The sequence below is a fragment of the Lygodium microphyllum genome, chromosome 1 (assembly GCF_053477565.2).
Source record: "Lygodium microphyllum isolate KBCC chromosome 1, Lygodium_microphyllum_v1.1.10, whole genome shotgun sequence".
Classification (NCBI taxonomy): domain Eukaryota; kingdom Viridiplantae; phylum Streptophyta; class Polypodiopsida; order Schizaeales; family Lygodiaceae; genus Lygodium; species Lygodium microphyllum.
Genome location: NC_141135.1, coordinates 44,581,750 through 44,604,414, shown reverse-complemented (window position 1 = coordinate 44,604,414; position 22,665 = coordinate 44,581,750). Strand labels below are relative to the sequence as shown.

The window sequence follows — 22,665 nt, the reverse complement described above, 5'->3', positions numbered from 1 at the left end:
AATTAGCCAAAGCTTTCATAGTTGGAATTAAGTTCCTTATATGAACTTCCCATGACCCTTTTGCTAGGTAAGACTAGGCGCTCCGCGCCTAGTTTTTGTGGGGGGTGGGTGCTGGACGTGTGACACCCGCCTCCGCGTTCTCTGTTTTTCTGGGGGAGGTGGGGGCTGCCACGTGGCACCCGCCCCACCTCTCCTTAACTAATAGTATAGATATAGATATAGATAACTAATAGTTTAGATAGATGTGCTTTCGAACCCGTACGAAACAACCGAAGAATACGTCCCGAGAACCTAGACGCGGAGCCCCAACTACAAGTTACACACACAAGAGCACTCCCAGATTTGCACTGCAATCGAGAGCATGAGACATAAACTTCCTCAGTCTTCGAGCTTCGCTGGTTCCATGCGTTCGAGTCTACTTCCTGGCAATGAATTAGGGGGTCTTCTTCCTGGCATCCTGGCAATGAATTAGGGGGTTCTTGCCTCCTGCCACAATCATGGGTTTTGCCCACGTCTGAGGTAGAAACATGGAGACGGCAACTTCCGGGTGTATTCCCCCAACATATCAGCATGCAGAGCCTAGAAATGGGATGACTGATCTCGAAGGCGAAACTCTCTCAGAATGATTGCTGGAGAGTGGGAGGCCTGTCTCTTCACCCAGCAGAACCGTCACTAGACCCTTTTTCTGTGATCGTTTTGATTCCACATACAACAGTTTCAAAGGAGATGCAGGCTTGTCTGTCCACTTATGGCACAAAGGGGCGTGTATTCCTTCTATCGTTTAGGAGCCATAATGCGAGGAGATGCAGACAGATATAATGCGAAGAGATGCAGTCAGTTGCTGCTTTTGCCATTTTGGCTCTAATGGACCAGGAGGGGTACAAAATCGAGAATATGTATTAAGTTCATTGAGTTCAGGCATCGCTTTTAATGTTCAGGACATTAATCCTAGAAGATGCAGGCAGTTGCTGCTTTTTTCACATCTTCTCTACCCAGATATGGCACCAAAGGACTAGAGTACATTATCGAGATATGTATTAAGTCCACGTACCGCTTCTATTGCTTGGGAGAGAGATGCAGGCTGATAAAATTGGTAGCAGATGTTCCTGCTTTTGCCATAGTTTCTCTACTCAGTTATGGTTCTGATCAAAAGGGCGCACGGAATTCTGTGAAAGGGAATATGTTATGAGTTCAGGCATTGAGAACATATGGAAGCTATGGATATGCAGCTCAACAGGTAACTCTTTGTGATGATGTCAGGCACGGTGGAGGCAATGGAGCTTTTGTCACAGCAAGGCCATCCCTTGTCGAGGGATGCACTCTACCAAGCTTTAGGCAATTGCAAAGACTTGTCTGTTGGAAGACGGTTGCAGGTTCTAATTGTTGTTGGAGGCTTTGCCACTGCCACCGTCTTGGGCAACCATCTCATTCGATTATTTGCCTTGCATGGCTCCCTGTTGGAAGCAAATCTGTCATTCTGTATGGTGAATTCACCGGATCTTTACTCGTGGCACTCAATTCTCTCGGCGTATGCAGACCTTGATGAAGACATGCATACCTTTTCTGGGCTTTGTCGACTTTTGCAACATGAAGGTACAGTGCTAAACCAGCCCATTCTCTTATGTATGCTAAAAGCTTGTGGAGCTAGTGGAGAGGTCCAACAGGGTAGACTTGTACATGACCATATAATCCAAGGATCAGTGAGTTTAGATGTCATTGGAAATGCCCTTATCGATATGTATATGAGGTGCAGAAGCTTAGTAGATTCTTACAAAGTATTTGATAGGCTGCCAAGATGTGACATTGTGGCATGGAATACCATGATTGCAGGTCATGTTAAGAATGGAAATGATTTATTGGCTCTAGAGCTGTACATGAAAATGCTAGAACAAGATATCACCCCAAATAAAGTAACATTTGCTTGTGTGTTGGGAGCTTGTAGATGTGTAGGAGGACATGCCTCACTAGTTGAACAAATATATAATCACATCTTGAGATATGGAGTTGACTCTGATATGGTGATTGGAAACACACTCATTGATATGTATGCGAAATATGGCAGACTACGAGAGGCTCATATGGTTTTTGACAAGTTGTCCACCCAAGACATAGTGTCTTGGGGTGCATTAATTGCATGCTATATTGATAATGGCTACTTTGTTGATGCCCTCAAATTGTTCACCGAAATGAGCCATAAAGGTTTTTATCCCAATAAAGTCATCTTCTTATGTGCATTGAGTGCATGTGGTAGTTTAAGGGCCATAGAAAAAGGTTGGTTGTTGCATGACCAGGTAGTTAAAAGTGGATATGAAAAGGATGTTGCTGTCAGGAATGCCCTTTTGGATGTGTACATTAAATGTGAACAATTTCTTGATGCACATATCTTGTTTAATGTATTGCCAAACAAGGATGTTGTATCATGGGCTGTGATGATGGAGGGGTATACCCAACATGGTCTTGATCTTTTCACTTTTGAGCATTTTGAAACAATGCAATGTGAGGGTTTGAAACCAGATGAAGGTGTCTTTGCATGTATCTTGAAGTCATGTGCCAATGTAGGTTCTATAAAGTACGGCATGATCATACATGACAAAATAATAAGGAGCGGTCTTACTGTTGAAGATTCGATTGGAACATCCCTAGTTGGCATGTATTCTAGATGTGGAAAATTGGAGGAGGCAAGGAGAGTGTTCAGTAGTTTGCAACATCCAAATGCCATGTCATGGGGTTGCATCTTTGCAGCGTATTGTCAAAATAGCAACTATGCTTTGAGAATAAATTGCCTTATTGAAATGCAACAACATGGCTTGAAGCTTGATACAAAGGCCTTGTGCACTCTTTTATCTTCATGCAGCCATGCAGGAAAAGTAGAGGAAGGTTTGCACTTTTCAAAATCATTGGCAACAATATTTAATTTAACTTCAAATATTGAATATTTTTGCTGCATCATTGATCTCCTAAGTCGTGCTGGACGTTTGGCTGATGCTGAAACCTTGTTGCAAACCACACCATTTGCGTTTGATGTTATTATGTTGATGCCTTTACTAACTGGATGTAAGTCATATGGTCACATGGATCTAGGAAAACAATGTTTTGATAAGTATATCAGTCTAGATGCTGATACATCTGCTGGCTATATGCTCATGTCATGTATGTATATCACCCATCACATGTGGGAAGATGCCTACAAGACAGAAAGTCTTAGGCTTGGCTCAAATGTATGGAACAAACCTGGGAAGGCTTGGATTGAGCTGAATACAGAGGTGCAAGAATTTTCTGTGGGATGTCAAATGTATCCTTGGATGTTTGGTATCCGTGGTAAATTGAAGAGGTTGATAAAGCTAATGAAAGTAGGAGGATGTGATCCTCACCTTGGCCTGGTTCTTGACCAAGGATGGGGTGAGAATATTGGTTTAAAGAAAGAATCACTTGACAATCCTCGGCCCCATATCTTGTCACAATAAAACAACCTATAACTTATCACAGTAAAGCAAATAAAATTTAAGTGTATCCATGGGTTCATATGGAAGGTGGTTTCTGTAGGTTCATACGAAGTACAATTATATGAGCTTGTCTTTTAAATGTCCTTTTGCTGTTGGTTCTCACCACATTTTGGCCTAATGTCCATCTTTGTGCCTCTTTTAAATAAGATCTGAGTAGCGAGGGTAGTTCCTTTGCTGTTGTTTTTCCAGGAGACCAGGTTTTCAGTTTCAAGACAGACTTTGTCTGGAATAACTTTTTTTTTTTTGGGTGTTTGTTGAGCTAAAAATGCATTATATACTGATTAGCTCTTTATTACATCCCCAAAACATGCTTATTATCAAAGTTCCATTAACTTATCAAACTTTCCTAGAGAGTGTCTATGTCCCATAAGCCAAACCCAAAAGGGGCAGCAAGGGGAAGGTAAGAAGGCTCAAAATAAAAATCAAAACCAAAATCAAAACAATGAATCACAAGGGAGCACCTAATCTTCACTCAAATCTAGGTGACAGAATATACCTAAGAAAAGATCGTAGTGTCCACATTGCCAAAAGATCGGCCATTTTGATGATGAGTGTATCTCAGACCCATGTGGCCACTGGTCAACCATCATAGTTGGTACCATTCTCAACTTAAAAGGGCATGTCTAATTGGTTTGCTAGATCATCAATGGGGTTTTGTCCTTAGGTCCACCTTGTCTCTATAGAGACATCAGAGGTTGAGAGCTTTGTCCACATTCGTGAGTTGCCTCCTTATGAGGTGATCATAGAGGCCCACTCTACATGATGGAGTAGCGCTTGAGCCACTTGGATTGTGCATAGTGGAGCCACACATCACATGACTCCCATTCAAGACATTTTTCTCACTTGAGCCCTTGCAGTTGGGCATGTTCATTATGGAAATAACTCCTTGGTTAAGATCTAGGGTCTAGGTCGTGTCAAGTTTGATACTAACACTGGCCTTGATCTTGCTCCTCTAGATGATGTTAATTATATCTTCCAATTTGGGGTGAATCTTTTATTTGTTAACAACTTTGCCAATTGGGGCGAGTAATCTTCTTTACTACGACCACAATTGAGGTACTTGATACCTAGATTGGTTTAGTGATTACTCATAGTTGAAGGGAGTGAGCCTTGAAGTAGAAGCATGGAGCGGAAGCAAGAGTTATGGTGAAAGGAGAGAGAGAGAGAGAGAGAGAGAGAGAGAGAAGAGATGGGAACTTCAATAGTCACAATGTGTGATCGGCGTTTCCTTTATTGAAACATCATTGAAAGGATAAAGAATAAAGTGACAATGATGGCCGCTCGCCACCTGCAGTGTACAGGTGTGTGGGTAACTAATACACAGTGCAGGTATTGTCGGTGTAACTAATATACGGGCGGCTAGCCACAGATGCCTTACCCCCAAGAGCCTTCCACTTAAAGACGAATGTGCCCCTAGTGAGGAGAGAACAAGAAAAAAGTGACAAAGTACAAGTGTACATAGAGTACAATAAGATGAGGAAAGACATCATCTTATCCAACGTCCATTAACTTCCTAAGGAAGGCAAAACGCTCTGTTCAGAGACATTTGGTGAGTAGATCTGTAAGATTTCATTCAATTGAGATCTTGATAAGCTCAATGGACTTGTCCTCAGCGACCTCTCTAATAAAGTGGTAACGCTTCCCAATGTGCTTCGTCTTGGCATGGAAGACTGGATTCTTGGCCAACTGAATAGCACTCATAGAATCCGAATGCAGTGTAGAGACTATATCAGTAATGCCAAGGTTTGCTACTAGACAGTCTAACTAGAGAGCCTCCTTGCAAGCCTCAGTGGCTACAACTTGCTCTGTCTTTGTAGTAGATAGGGATGTGCATTTTTGCAACCTGGACATTCGAAAAACACCACCTCCAACAAATGTGAAGATATAGCCAGAGATAGACTTTCTACTGTCTGCATGTTCTGCATAATCAGAGTTAGTGTATTCCACGACTCTTGTATCTTGGCCACTATAATAGATGCATATAGCTGCTATGCTCTTCAAGTACCCGTATGATACCCTTGATGGCATCCCAATGCTGTCTGCCCGATGTAGCCATATAACGTGTCACGACTCCCACTGCAAATGCTATATCAGGGCGAGTGGCTATTGTGGCATATATCAAACTGCCCACTGTGGATGCATAAGGGATCTTGGCCATCTCAACCTTTTGCTCATTAGACTGTGGATAATTGGCTTGACTAATCTTCCCATGAGAAGGTAAAGGACAACCAATAGGCTTAACATCTTGCAGATGAAACCATTCAAGGACCTTTTGGATATACTCCTATGACAAGTAAAGGAGCCCCTAAGAGTGATCGCGCGTAATGTATATCCCAAGAATATGTGGGGCCTGCCTCATGTCCTTCATCTCAAAGCTCTTCTTGAGTTGACATTTCAAGGCATCCAACTCATCAAGACGCTCCTAGCAATCAACATATCATTCACGTACAGTATCAAAATCATAAGGTTGCTATAACAAGCCTTCTTTGTATATAAACGCAGATCCATATCATTGCGTAAATATCCCTGTGAATACATAAAAGCATCAAACTTGTGGTACCACTCTCTAGATGCCTGCTTAAGGCCATAAAGGCTCTTTCTCAATTTGCATACTTGGTGGTCCCTACCAAGTTCTGCAAAGTCCTTAGGCTGCTCCATGTAAATCTCATCATGTAAGTTTCCATGAAGAAAAGCTGTCTTGACATCCATCTAATAAAGATTCAAGTCAAGCTAAGCAATCAAAGCCAATATCAAGTGTAGGGTAGTCATCTTCACAACAGGAGAAAAGACTCCATCAAAGTCCACACCATGCTTCTGTTTGAAACCTTCAGCAACCAATCTGGCCTTGTGTGCCGACTTGGGGCATCCAATGGTACTTTTTTTTCAACTTGTACACTCACTTGCATGGCAAAGCACACTTTTCACTAAGCAAGGGAACCAATCCCACATATGATTTTTCTGCAGTGAGTCATACTCTAACTGCATGGCTCTCTTCCAAGAGTGACTCATCTCTGCGCATAACCTCATCATAAGTAAGAGACTCACTAGCATGCATCTGTCACCATAACACAATCCATAGAGGGCTTAAACCGCATAGGTTGTCGTCTATCTCTAGTAGACCATCTCAAAAGAGACTGTGGAGCCTGTACATCGTGTGGAGCATCAGGGACCTGGGCCATTGGAGCATTAGCCGCCGCTGTTGCAGGCTATCTAGCTGGCTATACAGGAGTAGGAGGCTCCTCCTAAAATATCACCCTGCGTACTTCAACAACATGCTCAGGCTGTTTATGCATTTTCTCTTCATGGAAGATAACATCATGGTTGCAAATAACCTTTCGAGCGTGTGGATCCCATAGGCGATAGTCCATCTCACCTACATCTCTATAACCAAGAAAGATACATTTCCTAGACTTAGGATCCAGCTTATTGCGCTTCTCCTTGGGAACATGGTAGAAAGCCTCACAACCAAAGATATGCAAATGAGTATATGAGTGAGGTTTTCCAGACTATACCTCCTTTGCAACTTGATAGTCAAGAGTAGTACATGGGGATCGATTTATCAAGTGTATGGTAGTAGGAACTGCCTTAGCCTAAAAATGCTGTGGTAAGCTTGTTTGACTAAGTATATTGCGGACTTGTTCGTGAATTGTCCTATTCATGCGCTCAGCCATACCATTCTGGGGTGGGATGTACGGGGCGGTCAATTGATGCTTAATTCTCCTTTCGTCACAAAACGGCTCAAAGGCTTCAAAGACATACTCACCCCCATTATCTGATCTGAGGCATTTCAGCCTATACCCAAATTGTTCTCATCCAAAGCAAGCCATCATTGAAATGTAGCCAAGACATTCGATTTTTGCTTAATAGGATATGCCCAGACCTTATGCGTATAGTCATTAATGAAGGTAACGAAATACTTCGAGTCACCTAATGGTTTGTAGGGCATGGGACCACATACATCCGAATGAGCAAGAGCCAAAAGCTCACCCATGCATGTCATACCAAACATTTTATGCGTATTATGTGCCTACGTGCCATATAAGCAATGATCACAAGACTCAAAGCACTTATAGTCAAGGGTAGAAGATACTGCAAATGGGAAAGCATTTTCCTTCCTTTCAAGGATATGCGCCCAAGGCGACAATACCAAAGAGATACATGTGGAACTGCATCCATTGCCAAAACATGGTCAACTGACCCAGATATAAGCAAAGGGTAGAGAGTATTGGACTTAGTACCGTGTGCAATGACAAGTTTTCCACGGGTAATCTTTCATGATTAATCAGCAAAAGAAACAACATAAATTGCATCATCCAAAGTGCCAATAGAGATAAGGCTCTTCGTGAGAGTTGGTACAGGATGTACATCATGGAGAGTAAACGCGCTACCTGAACCAAATTGCAATTGGACATCACCAATACCAACAATCTCTAATGCAGGTCATTACTCAAATGGACAGATCTAGTCATACTACAATAGGAGTGAAACCACCCTCTATAAGGGGTCACATGTAAGGAAGCCCTTGAATCTATCAACCAACATTGAGTATACCTTAACAAAGCATCAGTCAGCTGTGAAGTATCAAGAGAAGAAGTTGCAAGTATAAAATTATCACCATAATCAATCAACACGACATTAATCTCTTCAATCTTAATGCTGGACTTGCTAGAGACAATGTTGCGATCATCATTTTTGTCTTGCACTTTACCCTTGCCTTTTTCCTTGGGCTTGCTCGCACATTTTATGGCATTGTGGCCAAATATGTCATGCCTTCCCATAGTAATGACAAGTCAATGAGGACTTACGGCCACAAGACTTACTGCGAGGCTGTCCACGTGACTGAGAACGAGATTGTTGAGAGTCTCTCCCATAGCGGTCATTATCGCTCCTACTTTTATTGCCTCTAACTGTCAGAGCATGAGAGGAGTGGGAAGCATCGATATTCTTTTTGTTAACCTCTTAATTTAAGGAGCCTAAGATACCAATTGATATCAAAGGCAAAAGTTGTAATAAGTTATACCGGACAGGTGTCTGGTGTTAGCTTTGGCCTAGGGCATTTATTCAACCAATAAATGTTAGAGGTGGTGAGACGATGACTATGTATTAGTCAATAAATTAATGCTACTTCAAGGGTCAATTCGATCATAGGACGTCATGGGAGTCAAAATAGCCTAGTCAATTTAATTATGGATTAGCACTATAAATTTTTGGGTAGGACAAAGAGACATTAATTTTTAGAATTCCTATATTTGAAAAGTTGATTAAATGGATGAAAAATACATTTAGAAGGCTACTCCTTGCCAAAACTTGCCCATGTAAGCGAGAGAAAGGCTATTAGAGGCTGGTGGAGCCTTATTCCAACATTGTGGAGGTTGGGAGAGGAGAGAGAGATGCTGCTGCAAATTTTCAGCCATTGGTGATCAAATCAGCCATTGGATACTGTCAGAGAGTTGTTGTCAACTGATTAGGAGGCCCTTGGAGGTAGGTGACAGCCCCTTTGGTTGTCTATACGTAGGTGACAGCAAGTTTGGGGTCCACAGGGCCAGGCGATTGCATGTGGGGCTCCTATTGGTAGTGAGCTATAGTCAATCAGCCATTTCCAGCAGAGTGGCAGCAATATTTAGTACTCTCTTGTGATAGAAATCAAAGACTTTTCTCTCCTTAGCTTTCTCTCCCTTGCACAAGAAATCCCTCATCAAATTTCAGCCATTTTCAGGTACTAGTGAATAGCAGGTGTGATTTTGCCAGAAATCAGGGTCTACCAGCCACAATTGAAGGTTTAGTACTTGAAATTAGTAATTGGAATTTGAGGAATTGCTAGAGATTTCGAAAAGCTAGCTATCCCAATTGGATTTGGGGTTAGATTGACTAGCCAAAGGGTCAGTTGAAGGCCAATTCCTTGTTAGATCAAGGGGCAAATTGATAAGAAGGCTTGCGGGTTATTTTTGACAGCTGACAGACATTGAATAGTGAAGCAGATTGGAGCCGAATCTTAGTATACTTCATCTAATATTAATAGAAGCTAAAGAAATACCGCAAGGAGCGATAGTTTTGGGACCAATCAAGTGTCTACTTGTGAAGAAGAGTGTGGACGTAGTGCTAGGGTTTTCATTGAGGAAACACAGAGTGTACAACCACGACAGAAGCACAATGAGACAAACATAGACATAGAAAGCAAAACTCAAATCGTAAATGCAAAACTCAGAACTCAAACACAAACAGAAGAAGGGATAGAAAGAACACAACTTTGAAGTGAATGAATGCTGTAAATGAATGTAAGAGTATACAGTGTGCCCAAGGGCAGAGCTATGTGTCAGAGAGTGACGTCCACTGGAGACAGATCCCAAGTGCTGCGACCACCAGTTGAAGTGACGGAGTGGGAGAAACACCAAACAGTGATCACTAGAGTGTGAGGAGATTGAGGTGACTACGGAGGATGATCCCTAATGATGTGGGTGAAGTAGCAAAACGTAGATGTAAAACACTGCAATAAAACGCGGTAGTAAAATGAGGTGACGACAGTTGTTGTGAAGGGTGGACAGCCATGTGTGTGTGGACTGATGGCTGAAATCTGCACTCATGGGTGAGAAACCTGCACGAAAGAGATAAGATTGAATGGGGGCACCGGGGGCACCTTGTCTATTTATAGATGAGGATGGACCCTTCCAAATTAGGGTTTCACTGAACTCTCTTGAATTGCTCCCTATTTTAGGGTTTTCATTAAATTAAGCTTGTTTTGGGGCTGTTTAAGGGGCTAATTAGTATGGAATGCATTTCTTAGCTCAACACTACTATCCAAGAATATTTGGTAACATTTGCATTTCTGTTTATGCCAATTTGTGCTTGCTGTAATTAGTGCTTAATCATGTTGTTTGCCACCTTTTTGGAGAAGGAAGACTAGTTTCAACGACTTTTCAAGATATATGTGGGTGTATTTCTTAAAGTATAAATCTAATGCCTTTGCATATTTCTCCACATGGGTGTGTCTAGTGTGAAATCAAAGGGGTGTCCATATAGATGCTATGAGGAGTGAGAGTGGTGGTGATCTCTCTCATGAGTTTTGCAAGTTTTTACATGAGCATGGCATTGCCCACCATGTCACCTCTACCAACTCCCCTTCTTAGAATGGAGTCGTAGAGCATAGGAATTGGATAGTGATGAATATGACACGTTCTATGTTGTTTGTAGTAGAGCTCCCTTAGTGCCTATGGACTGCGCCTTGTGAGAATAGGAAGGGATCAAAGCTCAGCTAAGAGTGGAGTAGACAATGTAGAGAGTGAGAGTACGACACCCAATGCAATTATCTGAAGTGTAAGGTGCAAGTACAAAGTACAACCCTTAAACCTTAGGGTTGTAAGAGGGTGTTCACACTTGAAGTGTGTGAAACACTAAGTGCCCAAAACTATGTAACAAAGGCACGTAAAATAAAGGGAATAAAATTGGGGGAAAAAACCTCTTGTACGGAGAGTAAAAAGTGCCTAGTGTCCTACTGAAGATCACCAAATTTCCTCTGTGAGCGTAGGTGTGAGTGAAATCCAACAAACCCCCTTGGAGTGAAGAGTGATCAAAATACAAGGGTCATCCACCAAAGGAGATCAAATTTAAACCATTGCGAAATGCTTCAAATTTTTCACGAGGAAGAGCTTTGGTGAAGATGTTTGCTACATTACTGGTGGTAGGACAATAGACAAGGCTGATATTTCTTGCATATAGCCTCTCTCTGACAAAGTGATAATGGATCTCAATGTGTTTCGTGCGTGCATGAAACATTGGGTTCCGTGCCACTGCAATGGCACAGATTGTCAGTGAACAAAGGAGTAGGCTCCGTGATAGATACATCGAGATCAACTAGCAAGCGTCTAAGCCATACACATACAATTGTGGTAGTGAAAGCTGCGTTGTATTCAGCTTCACATGATGATGTGGCAACAATGGATTGTTTCTTTCTAAGCCAAGAAATGTAAGATGAGCCAAGAAAGAAACAATTGCCACTAGTGGAGTGATGAGAATTATAATCACCAGCCCAATCAGAATCACTGTAAGCATGTAAGTTCAATGGTCTTCCTTGGCATAAAGCAATCCAAGAGTCCTAGTACCGTGCAAGTAACGGAAAATATGCTTGACAGCTTGCCAATGTGACATGTGTGGCTGATGCATATATCTGCTCAGGGTTGAAACTGCAAACGGTATGTCTGGCCTAGTGTTGCATAGGTAGACAAGGTATCCAACTATTGGAGCATATGTGTGGATATCAAACAAGTCACTATCATCATGCAATGACAACTTTAGTCCAGGTTCCATTGGTGTACACACTAGCTTGCAATCCTGTAAGCCAAACCTCTCAAGAAGTTTACCAATGTATCTCGATTGTGATAAATCAATGCCTCTAGCATCATGAATAAACTGAATGCCCAAGTAATAGTGCAAAGGCCCCAAATCTGACATCTCAAAAGTTTGCTGTAAATTTTGTTTGAATGCTGAAATTTTATCGGCACGTGTCCCTGTAAGCAAAGATCAACAACATATAGACAAGTGATCAGCAAGGATCCCCCCTCTTTACATACGTGAAGGGTAGACTTTGATAAGGTGTTTATGAACCCTTGGCTGAGTAAAAAAGCATCAATCTTCGCATACCAAGCTCGAGGAGCTTGTTTTAAGCCATATAAAGCCTTTTTCAGCTTACAGACCAAGTGTTCAGATCCCTCAACTGCAACACCAATGGGCTGCTGTACATACACTTCTTCACGAAGTTCCCCATGTAAAAATGCAGTCTTTATATCTAGCTGATGCACAGTCCATCTATAATGGACAGCCAAAGCAACCATAGACCTAATGGTAGTCATGCGGTAGGTAGGAGCAAATGTCCCCTCAGAGTCAATGCTTTTCTTCTATGCATAGCCCTTGGCTACAAGCCTAGCTTTATATTTGTCAATGGATCCATCTGCATTCCTTTTCAGCTTATAGACCCATTTTGTTCCAATGGCTTTCTTCCCAATAGGCAAAGACACTAAATCCCATGTTTGATTCTTTATGATGGAATCAAACTCAGCTTGCATTGCTACCATCCAATGCACACTATGTTGTGCATCCTCAAAACATCAGGCTCCTCATCATCAACTGTATGTGCTTCCATAACAAACTACATGGTATGTCACCATCGTGCATACGAGCTTGCCTTCTAGTATGACCGGCAAGAGGAGCATCCAAATGACTATCTTTCATAGTTTGTAAATACCATCTAGGCATTTGTCTAGTCTCCTGACTGTATACAAGCTCTTGTTGAATTTCAGATTCAGCACCTTGCTGAATATTCAGATCAGCCATGGGCTGATTTTCTGTATTATCCAGTGGAGCAGCTGGCTGAACATTAAGTTCACTTGTTGAAACTCCAGCTGTATCACCAAATGAAATGGGCAGCAGCCCTTCAAATACATCACTGGCAGCTTGATATGTGTCAAAACTAGCAAGGGATAATTTTGATTTTTCATCGAAAACCACATCCCTACCGACAAATACCTTTTTAGAGATAGGATCATATAATTTATATCCTTTGCTCTCACTATTGTACCCCACAAAAATGCATTTGACAGCCTTGTTATCCAACTTTTTCTTGAGTACCTTGGGAATGTGCAATACACCCAAAAGTAGGAAATGCCGGACATAAGGTTTCCGGTTGTTCCAAGCCTCAAAATGTGTGATATTCTTTAATGCTTTGGTGGGGCATCTATTCAAGACATGGCAAGTACACGTAACTGCTTCCATCCAAAAACTGTGTGGCAAGCTCTTTGCTTTCAGCATACATTTGGCCATCTCCATGAGTGACCGATTATTCCTCTTTGCAACCCCATTCTGCTGTGAAGTATAAGCAATAGTGTACTGATGAACAATGCCCTTCTGCTTCAAAAAAGAATTCAGCATAGAGGACACGTATTCCCCCCCTCGGTCCAAACGTAGTCTTCACCTTGTAGCTAGATTGGTTTTCAACAAGTGCTAGAAAAGCCAAAAATGCATCGTACACTTCTGACTTTTTAACTAAAGAGTAGACCCAGCAGAAGCGAGTAAAGTCATAAATAAAAGTGACGAAATAGTAACAACCACCCAATGACTATGTCTGCATAGAGCCACATATATTTGAGTGCACTATCTGTAACCTGGCAGTGGCTCTAAAAGCAACATCACAAGGAAATGAAAACTGATGCATTTTTCCCAAAATACATCCCTCACATAAGTGCTCAAGAGGTCTCTCCAACAGTGGTAATCCATCAAGCATTTGTGTATGTTGTTAAAACATCAAGCTACCATAGTTTACATGTTCCATGTGAGCATGCCATAACTCCACTTGTAACATAGCAGGAGTAAGAGTGGACACTAAATAGGCCGACTGATCAACTAAAAGAGCATCCAACTCATATAGCCCATGACATAGAGTGCCAATCAAAACCAAAGTTGTGTTCCTTATCTCTCACCAAGCATTTGTCATCATCAAAGGTGACCTGCAAACCACACCGTGCCAAAGAAGAAATAGATAACAAATTCTTCTTTATACCTGGCACGAATAAGGCATCGTGTAAGCAGAGAATAGAGCCATCAATGGTTGTCGGCACAATCTCCCCAATACCTCTAACAAGGTATGATGCATTGTTGGCACACTGTACAAACTTGCCAACCGAGGTTGCAACAACAAAAGTAAACAAATCTCTGTGAGGTGTGATATGTCTAGATGTACCATTGCCAAAAAACCATGTGTTTGTATCCTTAGTAGAGCTAAATGCTCTATTAGCCCAAGAAGAGTCATAGCTGTATGTATAAAAATAATAGTCCCTGTTTGCAACAAAGGACGCTGACTCAGGTACATCAGAAATAGACATCCCTGATTCCTTCGCATATCCTCCAATTAAGGTGTTCCGTAAGATAGCATCACGAACTGGAAGTTCATCAAACACATGTCTCTTGCAAGAGCTGAAGCTCCCTCTCTCTCCCCCCATCTTTTCAATACACATTCAGATTCAGTGTGTGCAAGGTGAGAGATCTTCGATGGACACATTCCACATCCCATTGTACACGCTCCCTTTATTCAACATTCATTCATTGCAAATTTTTGCATCTCTCTCTCTCTCTCTCTCTCTCTCTCTCTCTCCATGTTCCTTTCTTTCGTTCGGTCTGGTTGTATGCTTTCGCATTTGTCGCACTCTGATAGGTACATGGTTCATGGATTCAGTGTGATGTCCTAAACAAAAATGGATTGTTATTGCTATTTTGATATTGACTGCAATATATTTGAGTAGATCTACGGCATTATGCTTCTTTTATATTTATGAAATTTAGAATCTAGATGATAAATTGTGGAATATGGTGTACCATTTTATGTATTATGTAAATTATTGGTGTGTTGATTGTTTACTTAGATTTTGTATACAATGTTGAATCATGTGCAATATATGTTTTGTTGTGGCCCACGGGGCTTAAAGTAGACTCATATGTATGTAAAATTTCAATAATTTTCATCTCGAAAGAAAACCGTTTCTTACTTTTAGGATACTCATATGAAACTTTGGAAACCCATATCATACCTCTTGTTTTTGAAACCTTTGGTAAGTATTCTCAGAAGACATCTTGGTTCTATTGTGAATAGTCTCGCATAGGCTGGTAGCACCCCTTTAGCTTTGAAAATGCAGCCAGCTAGGACTTCCTTTTCCTGAACCTTGAGGAAACTTTACTGTTAGAGGCGATAAAAACTTAAAATCTACTCTGAAAGGCTAAAAAGCAGCCATTTAAGCACCTCTTCAATTGTTCCTGCACACAAAAACAAGCCTCCGTTCATGTGCCTTAGCTCGCTTGAGTTGTATGTTGATGCACAGTCCTCCCACTCGCACTTGTATGCTAAAAACACAGCCTTTTTGTCGCATAGAAGCCTCCTCTTCAGATCTGTACACTTCATATCAACCCTTAACTGCTGTGATACCATGTCAAAGTGCAGCGTGTGGAAGAGAAGAGTCAGAGACAATGCAGAAAAGACGAATGCTGAACAATGAATAACTTAGTGAAAAAAGGGACATTAAGCTTGACACCTCAAACTCTCAAGCACAACAGTGATCAGGACCGCATGTGGACATTGCCTAAATAGGCTGCACAGGAGGAGAGAGAAAGTGCTGGTCGACCAGCAGTAAAAGCAGGCCAACAAGCTCTAGTCGGCCTGAAGTGCCACGTGGCAGTCCGCCTAGCTTTGTGGACTGCCTCAGGCATGGCTGATTACTGCTTGCCCACTTGCTCGTACTGCCCGCACTATCTGTGCTGCCCAAACTTGCCTGCACGTGGCTGCCCATGTGCTGATGACTATCCACCCCCTGTCATGTTTGTCCACCCTGCCCACCCATCCAGGATGTGACCTCAATACACTTTGGTGGAGCTGATGATCCACTAGTCATAGTGGATAAACTCGATGCTTCTGCCTTTCTTTGAACCATTGGGCAGGGTGGCCTTACCTCAATGCCCGATACATAACCCCAGAACTTCTTTGCAAGAAGTGCATGTCTTACCATGTATGCCCACATTGGGTAGTTGGTCCCATTCAACTTTGTTAGAGTCCTCAAAATGGTAAGTCATTTTTGGAGTTGCCATTGCTTGCTGTGTATGACTGATACTTCCAACCAGCTGCTATCTAAAGAACTTTTGCAGGTGCAGCACAATAGGAATGCAAAGAGGAACTCCGAAACTTACAGTTTTGAGCTGAAATGTTGAAGTTGAAGTTGAATGTTGAAGAGGATGGTGACGATTTGTTGCAAAACTGGTTCCAAAGCTCCCACATGTTGCATAGGATGATGGATTAGAATACAATGTTGATGAATTCGAGAAAAAATTGCAAAAGCCTATATGAAATTCTGTTGGAATTTAAGGTTTTCAGCTAAAAGTCCCAAATTTTTGGATGAAATTGGGACGAGATTCAATATCAATGTTGAAAAGCCCCAAATTCGGGATGCTTTCTGACTATCGAGAGGTGGCAAGTTGAATGGTGATGCTGGCTGCACTGGAGGAAAACTGAGAGCAGGCTGATGGCACTGTAGAGGCAGCTTATGTGGAGGTTGAGTGCACACCAGAGAGAAACTTCAGCTGATGGGAAGGGTAAAGGTGCTGGAATCATTGCAGGAGCTGGTTGGTATCTGCAGAGAGGCACAAGCAGGAGGTGGTGCAGCTAGCAGGGAGGTAGTGCAGCTGTAGAGTGTTCCAGCTTACAGCAAACAGCTGATGGGCAGAGTTGCTGTTGGCACAGCTGAAGCAGGCAGCAGGAGGTGTGCAGATGGTTGATAGACAAAACTCTTGGTGGCACAGGTGACGCACATGGCAAAAGGCAGGCAGGTCCAGTGGCATAGGCCAGCTGGTGGCCGGGCAGAGCTGCTGGTTGTGCAGCTGCAGGTGGTAGCGCAGGGTAGGGACAACGTACACGTGCTCAGCTTGTCATCTAGGTAGTGCTGCCTGCAGGGCATCCTAATTGGGAGGTGTGAAGATATGCTAGGGTTTGCACTGAGGAAACACAGCATGTACGAGCAAGACACAAAAACTCAGACAAAGACAAGCAAGACTCAAACCCTAAACGCAAAACGCAAACGCAAAGACAAACATAAAGAGAAGATACTTTGAAGTGAATGAATGCTGTAAATGAATGTAAGAGTGTGTAGAATGCCTAAGGGTAGAGCAATGCAATGTCGGAGAGTGACCTCCACCGGAGACGGATCCCAAATGCTATGACCACCACCAGTCAGAGTGTCGGAGTGCAAGAAACACCAAACGTTGATCACCAGTGTGTCAGGGAATGCACATTGCCTTTAGGTGGGAGGTGGTTGGGAATAAAGGGCCATCGTGCCTTTTATATGTGCACGGGTGTGAACACACCCTTAGCACATTGTAACCATAGCATACATAAGAGAGCCACAAGCTGATGCATAAGGGACTCCCTTCATAGCATTTGCTTCCATGTCATCTTTTGGGCTGTTGGCTTTTCTAAGCTTAAGATAAGGAGGTAAGGGTACCCCAAAAGGCTTAGCTTGAGCCATGTTAAATCTGTCCAGTACCTTTTCAATGTACTTTCCTTGAGATTAAAACAACAATTTCTGCATTTTATCTTTGCGAATCCTCATGCCCAAAATATGCTATGCATTCCCCAAATCTTTCATGGAGAAGGCTGATTTCAGCTGATTTTTGAGAGCATCCAAGCTAGTCTTTCTTTTCGCAGCTAGCAACATATCATCCACATACAAAACAAGTATGATGGGGCTGCCATCTGTATCCTTTTTCATGTACAAACAAGGATCTGCATGGCTGCGTGTAAACCCATGAGATAGCATAAAAGTGTCAAACTTTTTGTACCACTGTCGTGGTGCTTGCTTCAGCCCATACAGGTTGCGTTTTAGTTTACACACCATCTGCTCTTTTCCAGGAACTACAAAGCCCTCAGGCTATTTCATGTAAATTTCCTCATCAATGTCACCATGCAGGAAAGTTGTTTTTACATCCATTTGGTATAGCTCTAAGTCCAATACAACAGTGAGAGCAAAAATCACACGTAGTGTGGTTATCTTGACAACAGGTGAGAAGACCTCTTGGAAGTCAATCCCTTCCTTCTGTGTATATCCTTTAGCAACCAGTCTTGCCTTGTACTTGGGTTTCCCATCAACTGTCTTTACTTTGTAAACCCATTTGTTTGGAAGAGGCTTCCTTCCTTTGGGCAACGACACAAGATCCCAAGTATCATTAGCATACAAAGATTTAATCTCTTCCTACATAGCTAGCTTCCCCTTACTGTTGAATTGGCATGATTTGGCCTCTTTGTATGTAAGAGGCTTACCCTCATCTGTAAGCATCACATAATGCAAGGAGGGGTCAAACCTGTGTGGTTGCCTTCTTACACGTGTAGACTTGCATACCCAATGATCAACATTTTCAAGAATTGGGTCTACATTTGGAGGTATGTTATTTTCAGCATTTATTGCTTGTTGTAAGCCATTTTCAGCATGCTGTTCATGGTGTACAGCATCTTCATTTTCATTACCAACAAGTCTATCTTGCTGTCCATGACCTTCTTATGCTCTTGTTTGCTGTCCATCATCATCTGGCTTAAAAATAACCGGCTCATTACAACCGAGTGTGTGAAAGGTTGTGTGGGGGGTTTATGAGTGTCCGAGGGTAGTGAGAGGGATGCTCATTACAACCGTCCCAGAGTGGAAGGATATGGTTGAGTGAGGGTAGATGAAAGGTACAAGGTTAAAGGGTAGCATTCCCCCTAATGATGCACCAAGAGGTCGAGGGAATGGAGGGTAACTAGATGGTGCGATGGAGAATGAGAAGGTGTTAGGAGCGGAGATGGAAGATCCAATCCCTAGTGTGCTTTGAGCGGAAGTGGAATGTAATCCAAGATATTGGAATAAAGATGTGAGAAGATCAGAACGTGGAGAAGATAGTGATGGGACGAGAGGGAGTTGAGAAGTGTAGTTTACTTGCTCAAATGAAACAGATGGTAGAGACATACTTGATGAAGGGTATTTGTTGTAAGAGCCTCCTGTAGTAAAGTTAACATATTGAAAACCATTCTGCTTTTGTACACCAAAAGGAGAAACAAGAGAGGGTTTTGGCTCATATGACTCAAAAGGGTTATAAGAACCTAACATAGGGCTTGACTGAGATAAAGGAGATGGATCGCCAGATGCTTTGAATGTCGTGGTCCCTCCAAAATCAAAGAGATAGCGAGTCTCACCAATGAGTCTAGACGGAGTAGTAGCACTCGTTGGAGGAGTGTAAACTGAACTATATGTGATGCGCAAGTACTCCTCAAACTCTTCATCTGTAAGATGACCAACATGAGAAGAAGAAGATGGTAAAGGTAAAGGTGTGTCTACCTCTCCTCAAGACCATAATGCCTTCTTAGATCCTCCAATGATGGAAAAGCTTGATAGGGCATCATAGAATCCGAAGAAGAAGGTGCTTGAAACATTATGAGAATTGAGTCGCATGTGAGTCTCACACAAAGGCTAGCCTTCACAATTACCACAGGATACTCTTTAGAAGAGCACCGGCTTTGATACCATGTGAAAATATGCTAGGGTTTGCATTGAGGAAACACATCATGTATGACCAAGACTGAAACACAAAGACTGAGATAGAGACAAGTAAAACTCAAACCCCAAACGCAAAATGCAAAAAATCAAAACTCAAATAGAGAGACAAACATAGAGAGAAGAAACTCTGAAGTGAATGAATACTGTAAATGAATGTAAGAGTGTATAGGATGCCCAAGGATAGCACAATGCAATGTCGGGGAGTGACCCACCGGAGACGGATCCCAAGTGCTGTGACCACCAATTGGAGTGTCGGAGTGTGGGAAATACAATACCAAACGCTGATCACAAGAGTGTCAGGGAATTGAGGTGACAATAGGAGAGGTGTTTGCTGATGTAGATGGCCTTCTGGGCAACAAAAACGTAGGTATTGTAGCAGTCGCTTGGTAGGAGAAATGGCAGTAGCCTGTCACTTGGCACCAGATGTTGAAAACGCAAGCTAATCAGGTGCTATGATGATGCAGCAGATGGAGACCTCCAAACAGCAGGGCAATGACTGAAAACAGGCCGCCTAGGGCTGGATAGTGATGGGTTGCAATCGGTGATGGCTGGACAGTAGATGGTAGGTGGCTAAGGGCTGAAATCTGCATGGTAGAGTGAGAAACTTGCACAAAAGGATGAGGCTGAATGGTGGGCAGCCCGTCTATTTATAGAGGTTGAAGGGTGCCTCAAAATATTAGGGTTTTGGGGGACTACTGAAACTCTTGAATTGCACACCAAATTTGCATTTGTCATTAATTAAGTGTGTTTTGGGAACAGGAGGCAGCTCTTTGGTGGAGATGGATGACCTGAGACTAGCTATGGAGGTTGAGTGCACAACAGAGAGAAACTTCAGCTGGAATCACTGCGGGAGTTGGTTGGTAGGTGCAGAGAGGTGTGAGCAGGAGGTGGTGCAGCTAACAGGGAGTAGTGCACCCGTAGAGTGTTCCAGCTTACAGCAAACAGCTGGCAGGCAGAGTTGCTGTTGGCACAGCTGAAACAGGCGGAAAAACTCGAGGTTGTGCAGGTGATGCAGAGGGTAGACGGCAGGCAGGTCCAGTGTCACAGTTGGCACAAATGGCAGTTGGTGGGCAGAGCTGTTGGGTGTGCAGCTGCAGGTGGCAGTACTGGGCAGGGACAACATGCATGTGCTCAGCTGGTCATCCAGGTAGTGCTGCCTGCAGGGCATCCTAAGTGGAAGGCAGCTCTTTGGTGGAGGTGGCTGACCTATTAGCCAACTGAAGCAAACCTCAGGCAGCTGAACAGAGAGTGAGAGGAGGAGAGAAGGCCAAACTCGAAGCTCAATGGTGTCTGTGGCGGTGGCAGCTCACAAGCTAAATGTATGCTTTGATACGACTATTGGGTCAATGCCCAATGTGTGTGCACGTTCGGAGTGAACAATGGACAACAAGAGAGAAGAGATTGCTCAAAAGTCACATCTACTAATGTGAGAATGATAGATTGAAAGTATAATCCATAACGTACTATACTACCACACCCTAAGTGGGTGTTCACAAATGGAGAAAACCCTTTCCAGCTAGAACGTAAAAAGTGCCTATGGATAAGGAAGCATTCACACCAAAACAATAGAGGAATGTGATAAATGTAGCGTGAACCACCCTGATAGCCCCCAGAGGACAGACAATTTCAGGTGTTTAAATGAGTTGGAACCTTGTCAAAGCTGTTTCCCATCCCATGGATGCAAAGATCTGGACTATGCATTGTTAAGGTTGGTCTGTAAAGTTCAACAGTGGGTTTAATGTTTTGGCTGACTCTTATTTACTTAAAAGATTTGTAATCTACTGAAGAATGTTCTGCTATTTTAAGCCATCCTTGGTCTGTAACTGTCAATCAGATCAGTCCACAGTTTCAGTTCTTGTACTTAGTGCAGGCTTTCAAATAAAACAAATTGGTTTGCAGGTCTGCAGGCCCTGCCATGTAGGCATGGGTTAGAATTGGAGCAAAGTTAGTTTATGGCAGATCGGCACTATTTTTAAAAGTTTTCTCACCCTCCCATACTTATAAGGAGCTCTTCCAGCCTGATCATGATGCTGTTAGCCAGTTTCTGGTACTGGAACTCTTAGAAGGATTTTCTTCTGATCAGCCACCTGTGTCTTCAGGTTTTCTGTAAGTGCCTGATCAGCTGGCCCCTTTATCCGGTAGTATGCAGCTCCAGAATGCTGGGTTTCAGTACAGCTCTGGGTTTTCATTCCTTTTCTTCCTCGGTTACAGCTGCATTTTTGCCAAGCTTGGTCAGGTAAGAGCATGTGGACTTCCCTATATCAGTATCTTTATCAGCATACGTTCCCCCCAGTTACTATGCACCCCCTGCTGAAATGCAGTCTGCCCAAATCAGCCTGGAGTGAACTTATAGGGCATTGAAACAAAAACTAACAAGGGCAATGGACCAAAAGCAATGAACTCACAACTGTGGAGCTAGAATGTTCCCACATGGAAGAGACCACTTACTGGCCCCGAACCCCAGCACCCTTTGCAGTATTTCTCTAATTTACTGAAGAGCTTTTCAAAAGAGAGTATAAAATGATGATGCTCAGCTGGTTCTTGTTGCACACTAGTGTCAACTGATGACTACTAGCTCATATATTTCTAGCAATCCCAAACTAGTGAATTAGTCAAATCAGTCTGCAAATGGTAATTTACAACAGCAAACCAGTCTCTATTTTGACCCTGAATCCTTTGGGCATGCCCTTCAAGATCAGTCCAGCTTTGTCCCTTGTCTTTGCCAGTTGTTGCTTTCACCGCTAGTAGACTTTTATGTGATAACTGTCCCAATCGCAATCTATTAAGCACCAAAATGCATTTCCACAATTGCAGTGCCTGAAAACTCTGCAGGTATATTGAATTTCCCAGCTCTAAGCACATACACAACAGAAAACTGATCCAATCTCTTCCTTAGCTTAATGTCTACTCACAATCAGGAGTGTTTGCTGCTGCATGAAGCCCTAAATAGCCCTTATTCAACATATTAATCACCAGAAAGAGATAAAAGATAATCAGTCTTGATCAAGTTCAGTCTGTAGCATGATGCCAGTAGAGATAAACAGCCCATTTGCTGA

The 22,665-nt window shown here is 42.7% G+C and overlaps 1 protein-coding gene across 2 annotated transcripts; it reads left to right on the top strand.

The window, feature by feature from the left end:
- The first annotated feature begins 261 nt into the window (after window positions 1-261).
- On the top strand, window positions 262-21,499 carry LOC148041058 (pentatricopeptide repeat-containing protein At3g49170, chloroplastic-like). 2 transcript variants are annotated; one of them, XM_087676238.1, is made up of 2 exons: window positions 262-1,593; window positions 20,369-21,499. In XM_087676238.1, the coding sequence occupies exons 1-2, from the start codon at window positions 1,251-1,253 to the stop codon at window positions 20,584-20,586; spliced, it is 561 nt and encodes a 186-aa protein (XP_087532364.1). In that variant the 5' UTR covers window positions 262-1,250; the 3' UTR covers window positions 20,587-21,499. The 2 variants fall into 2 exon arrangements, with proteins under 2 accessions (XP_087532364.1, XP_087532355.1); XM_087676229.1 differs by lacking the exon at window positions 20,369-21,499 and adding an exon at window positions 2,560-3,710.
- The last annotated feature ends 1,166 nt before the right edge of the window (window positions 21,500-22,665 follow it).

What these genes read in the sequence shown, in the direction of transcription:
- LOC148041058 (XM_087676229.1), top strand. Translation starts at nt 1,251, where the DNA reads ATGATGTCAGGCACGGTGGAGGCAATGGAGCTTTTGTCACAGCAAGGC. An exon ending in TCGACTTTTGCAACATGAAG is followed by an intron (nt 1,594 to 2,559) that starts GTACAGTGCTAA and finishes GTGCCAATGTAG; the next exon opens with GTTCTATAAAGTACGGCATG.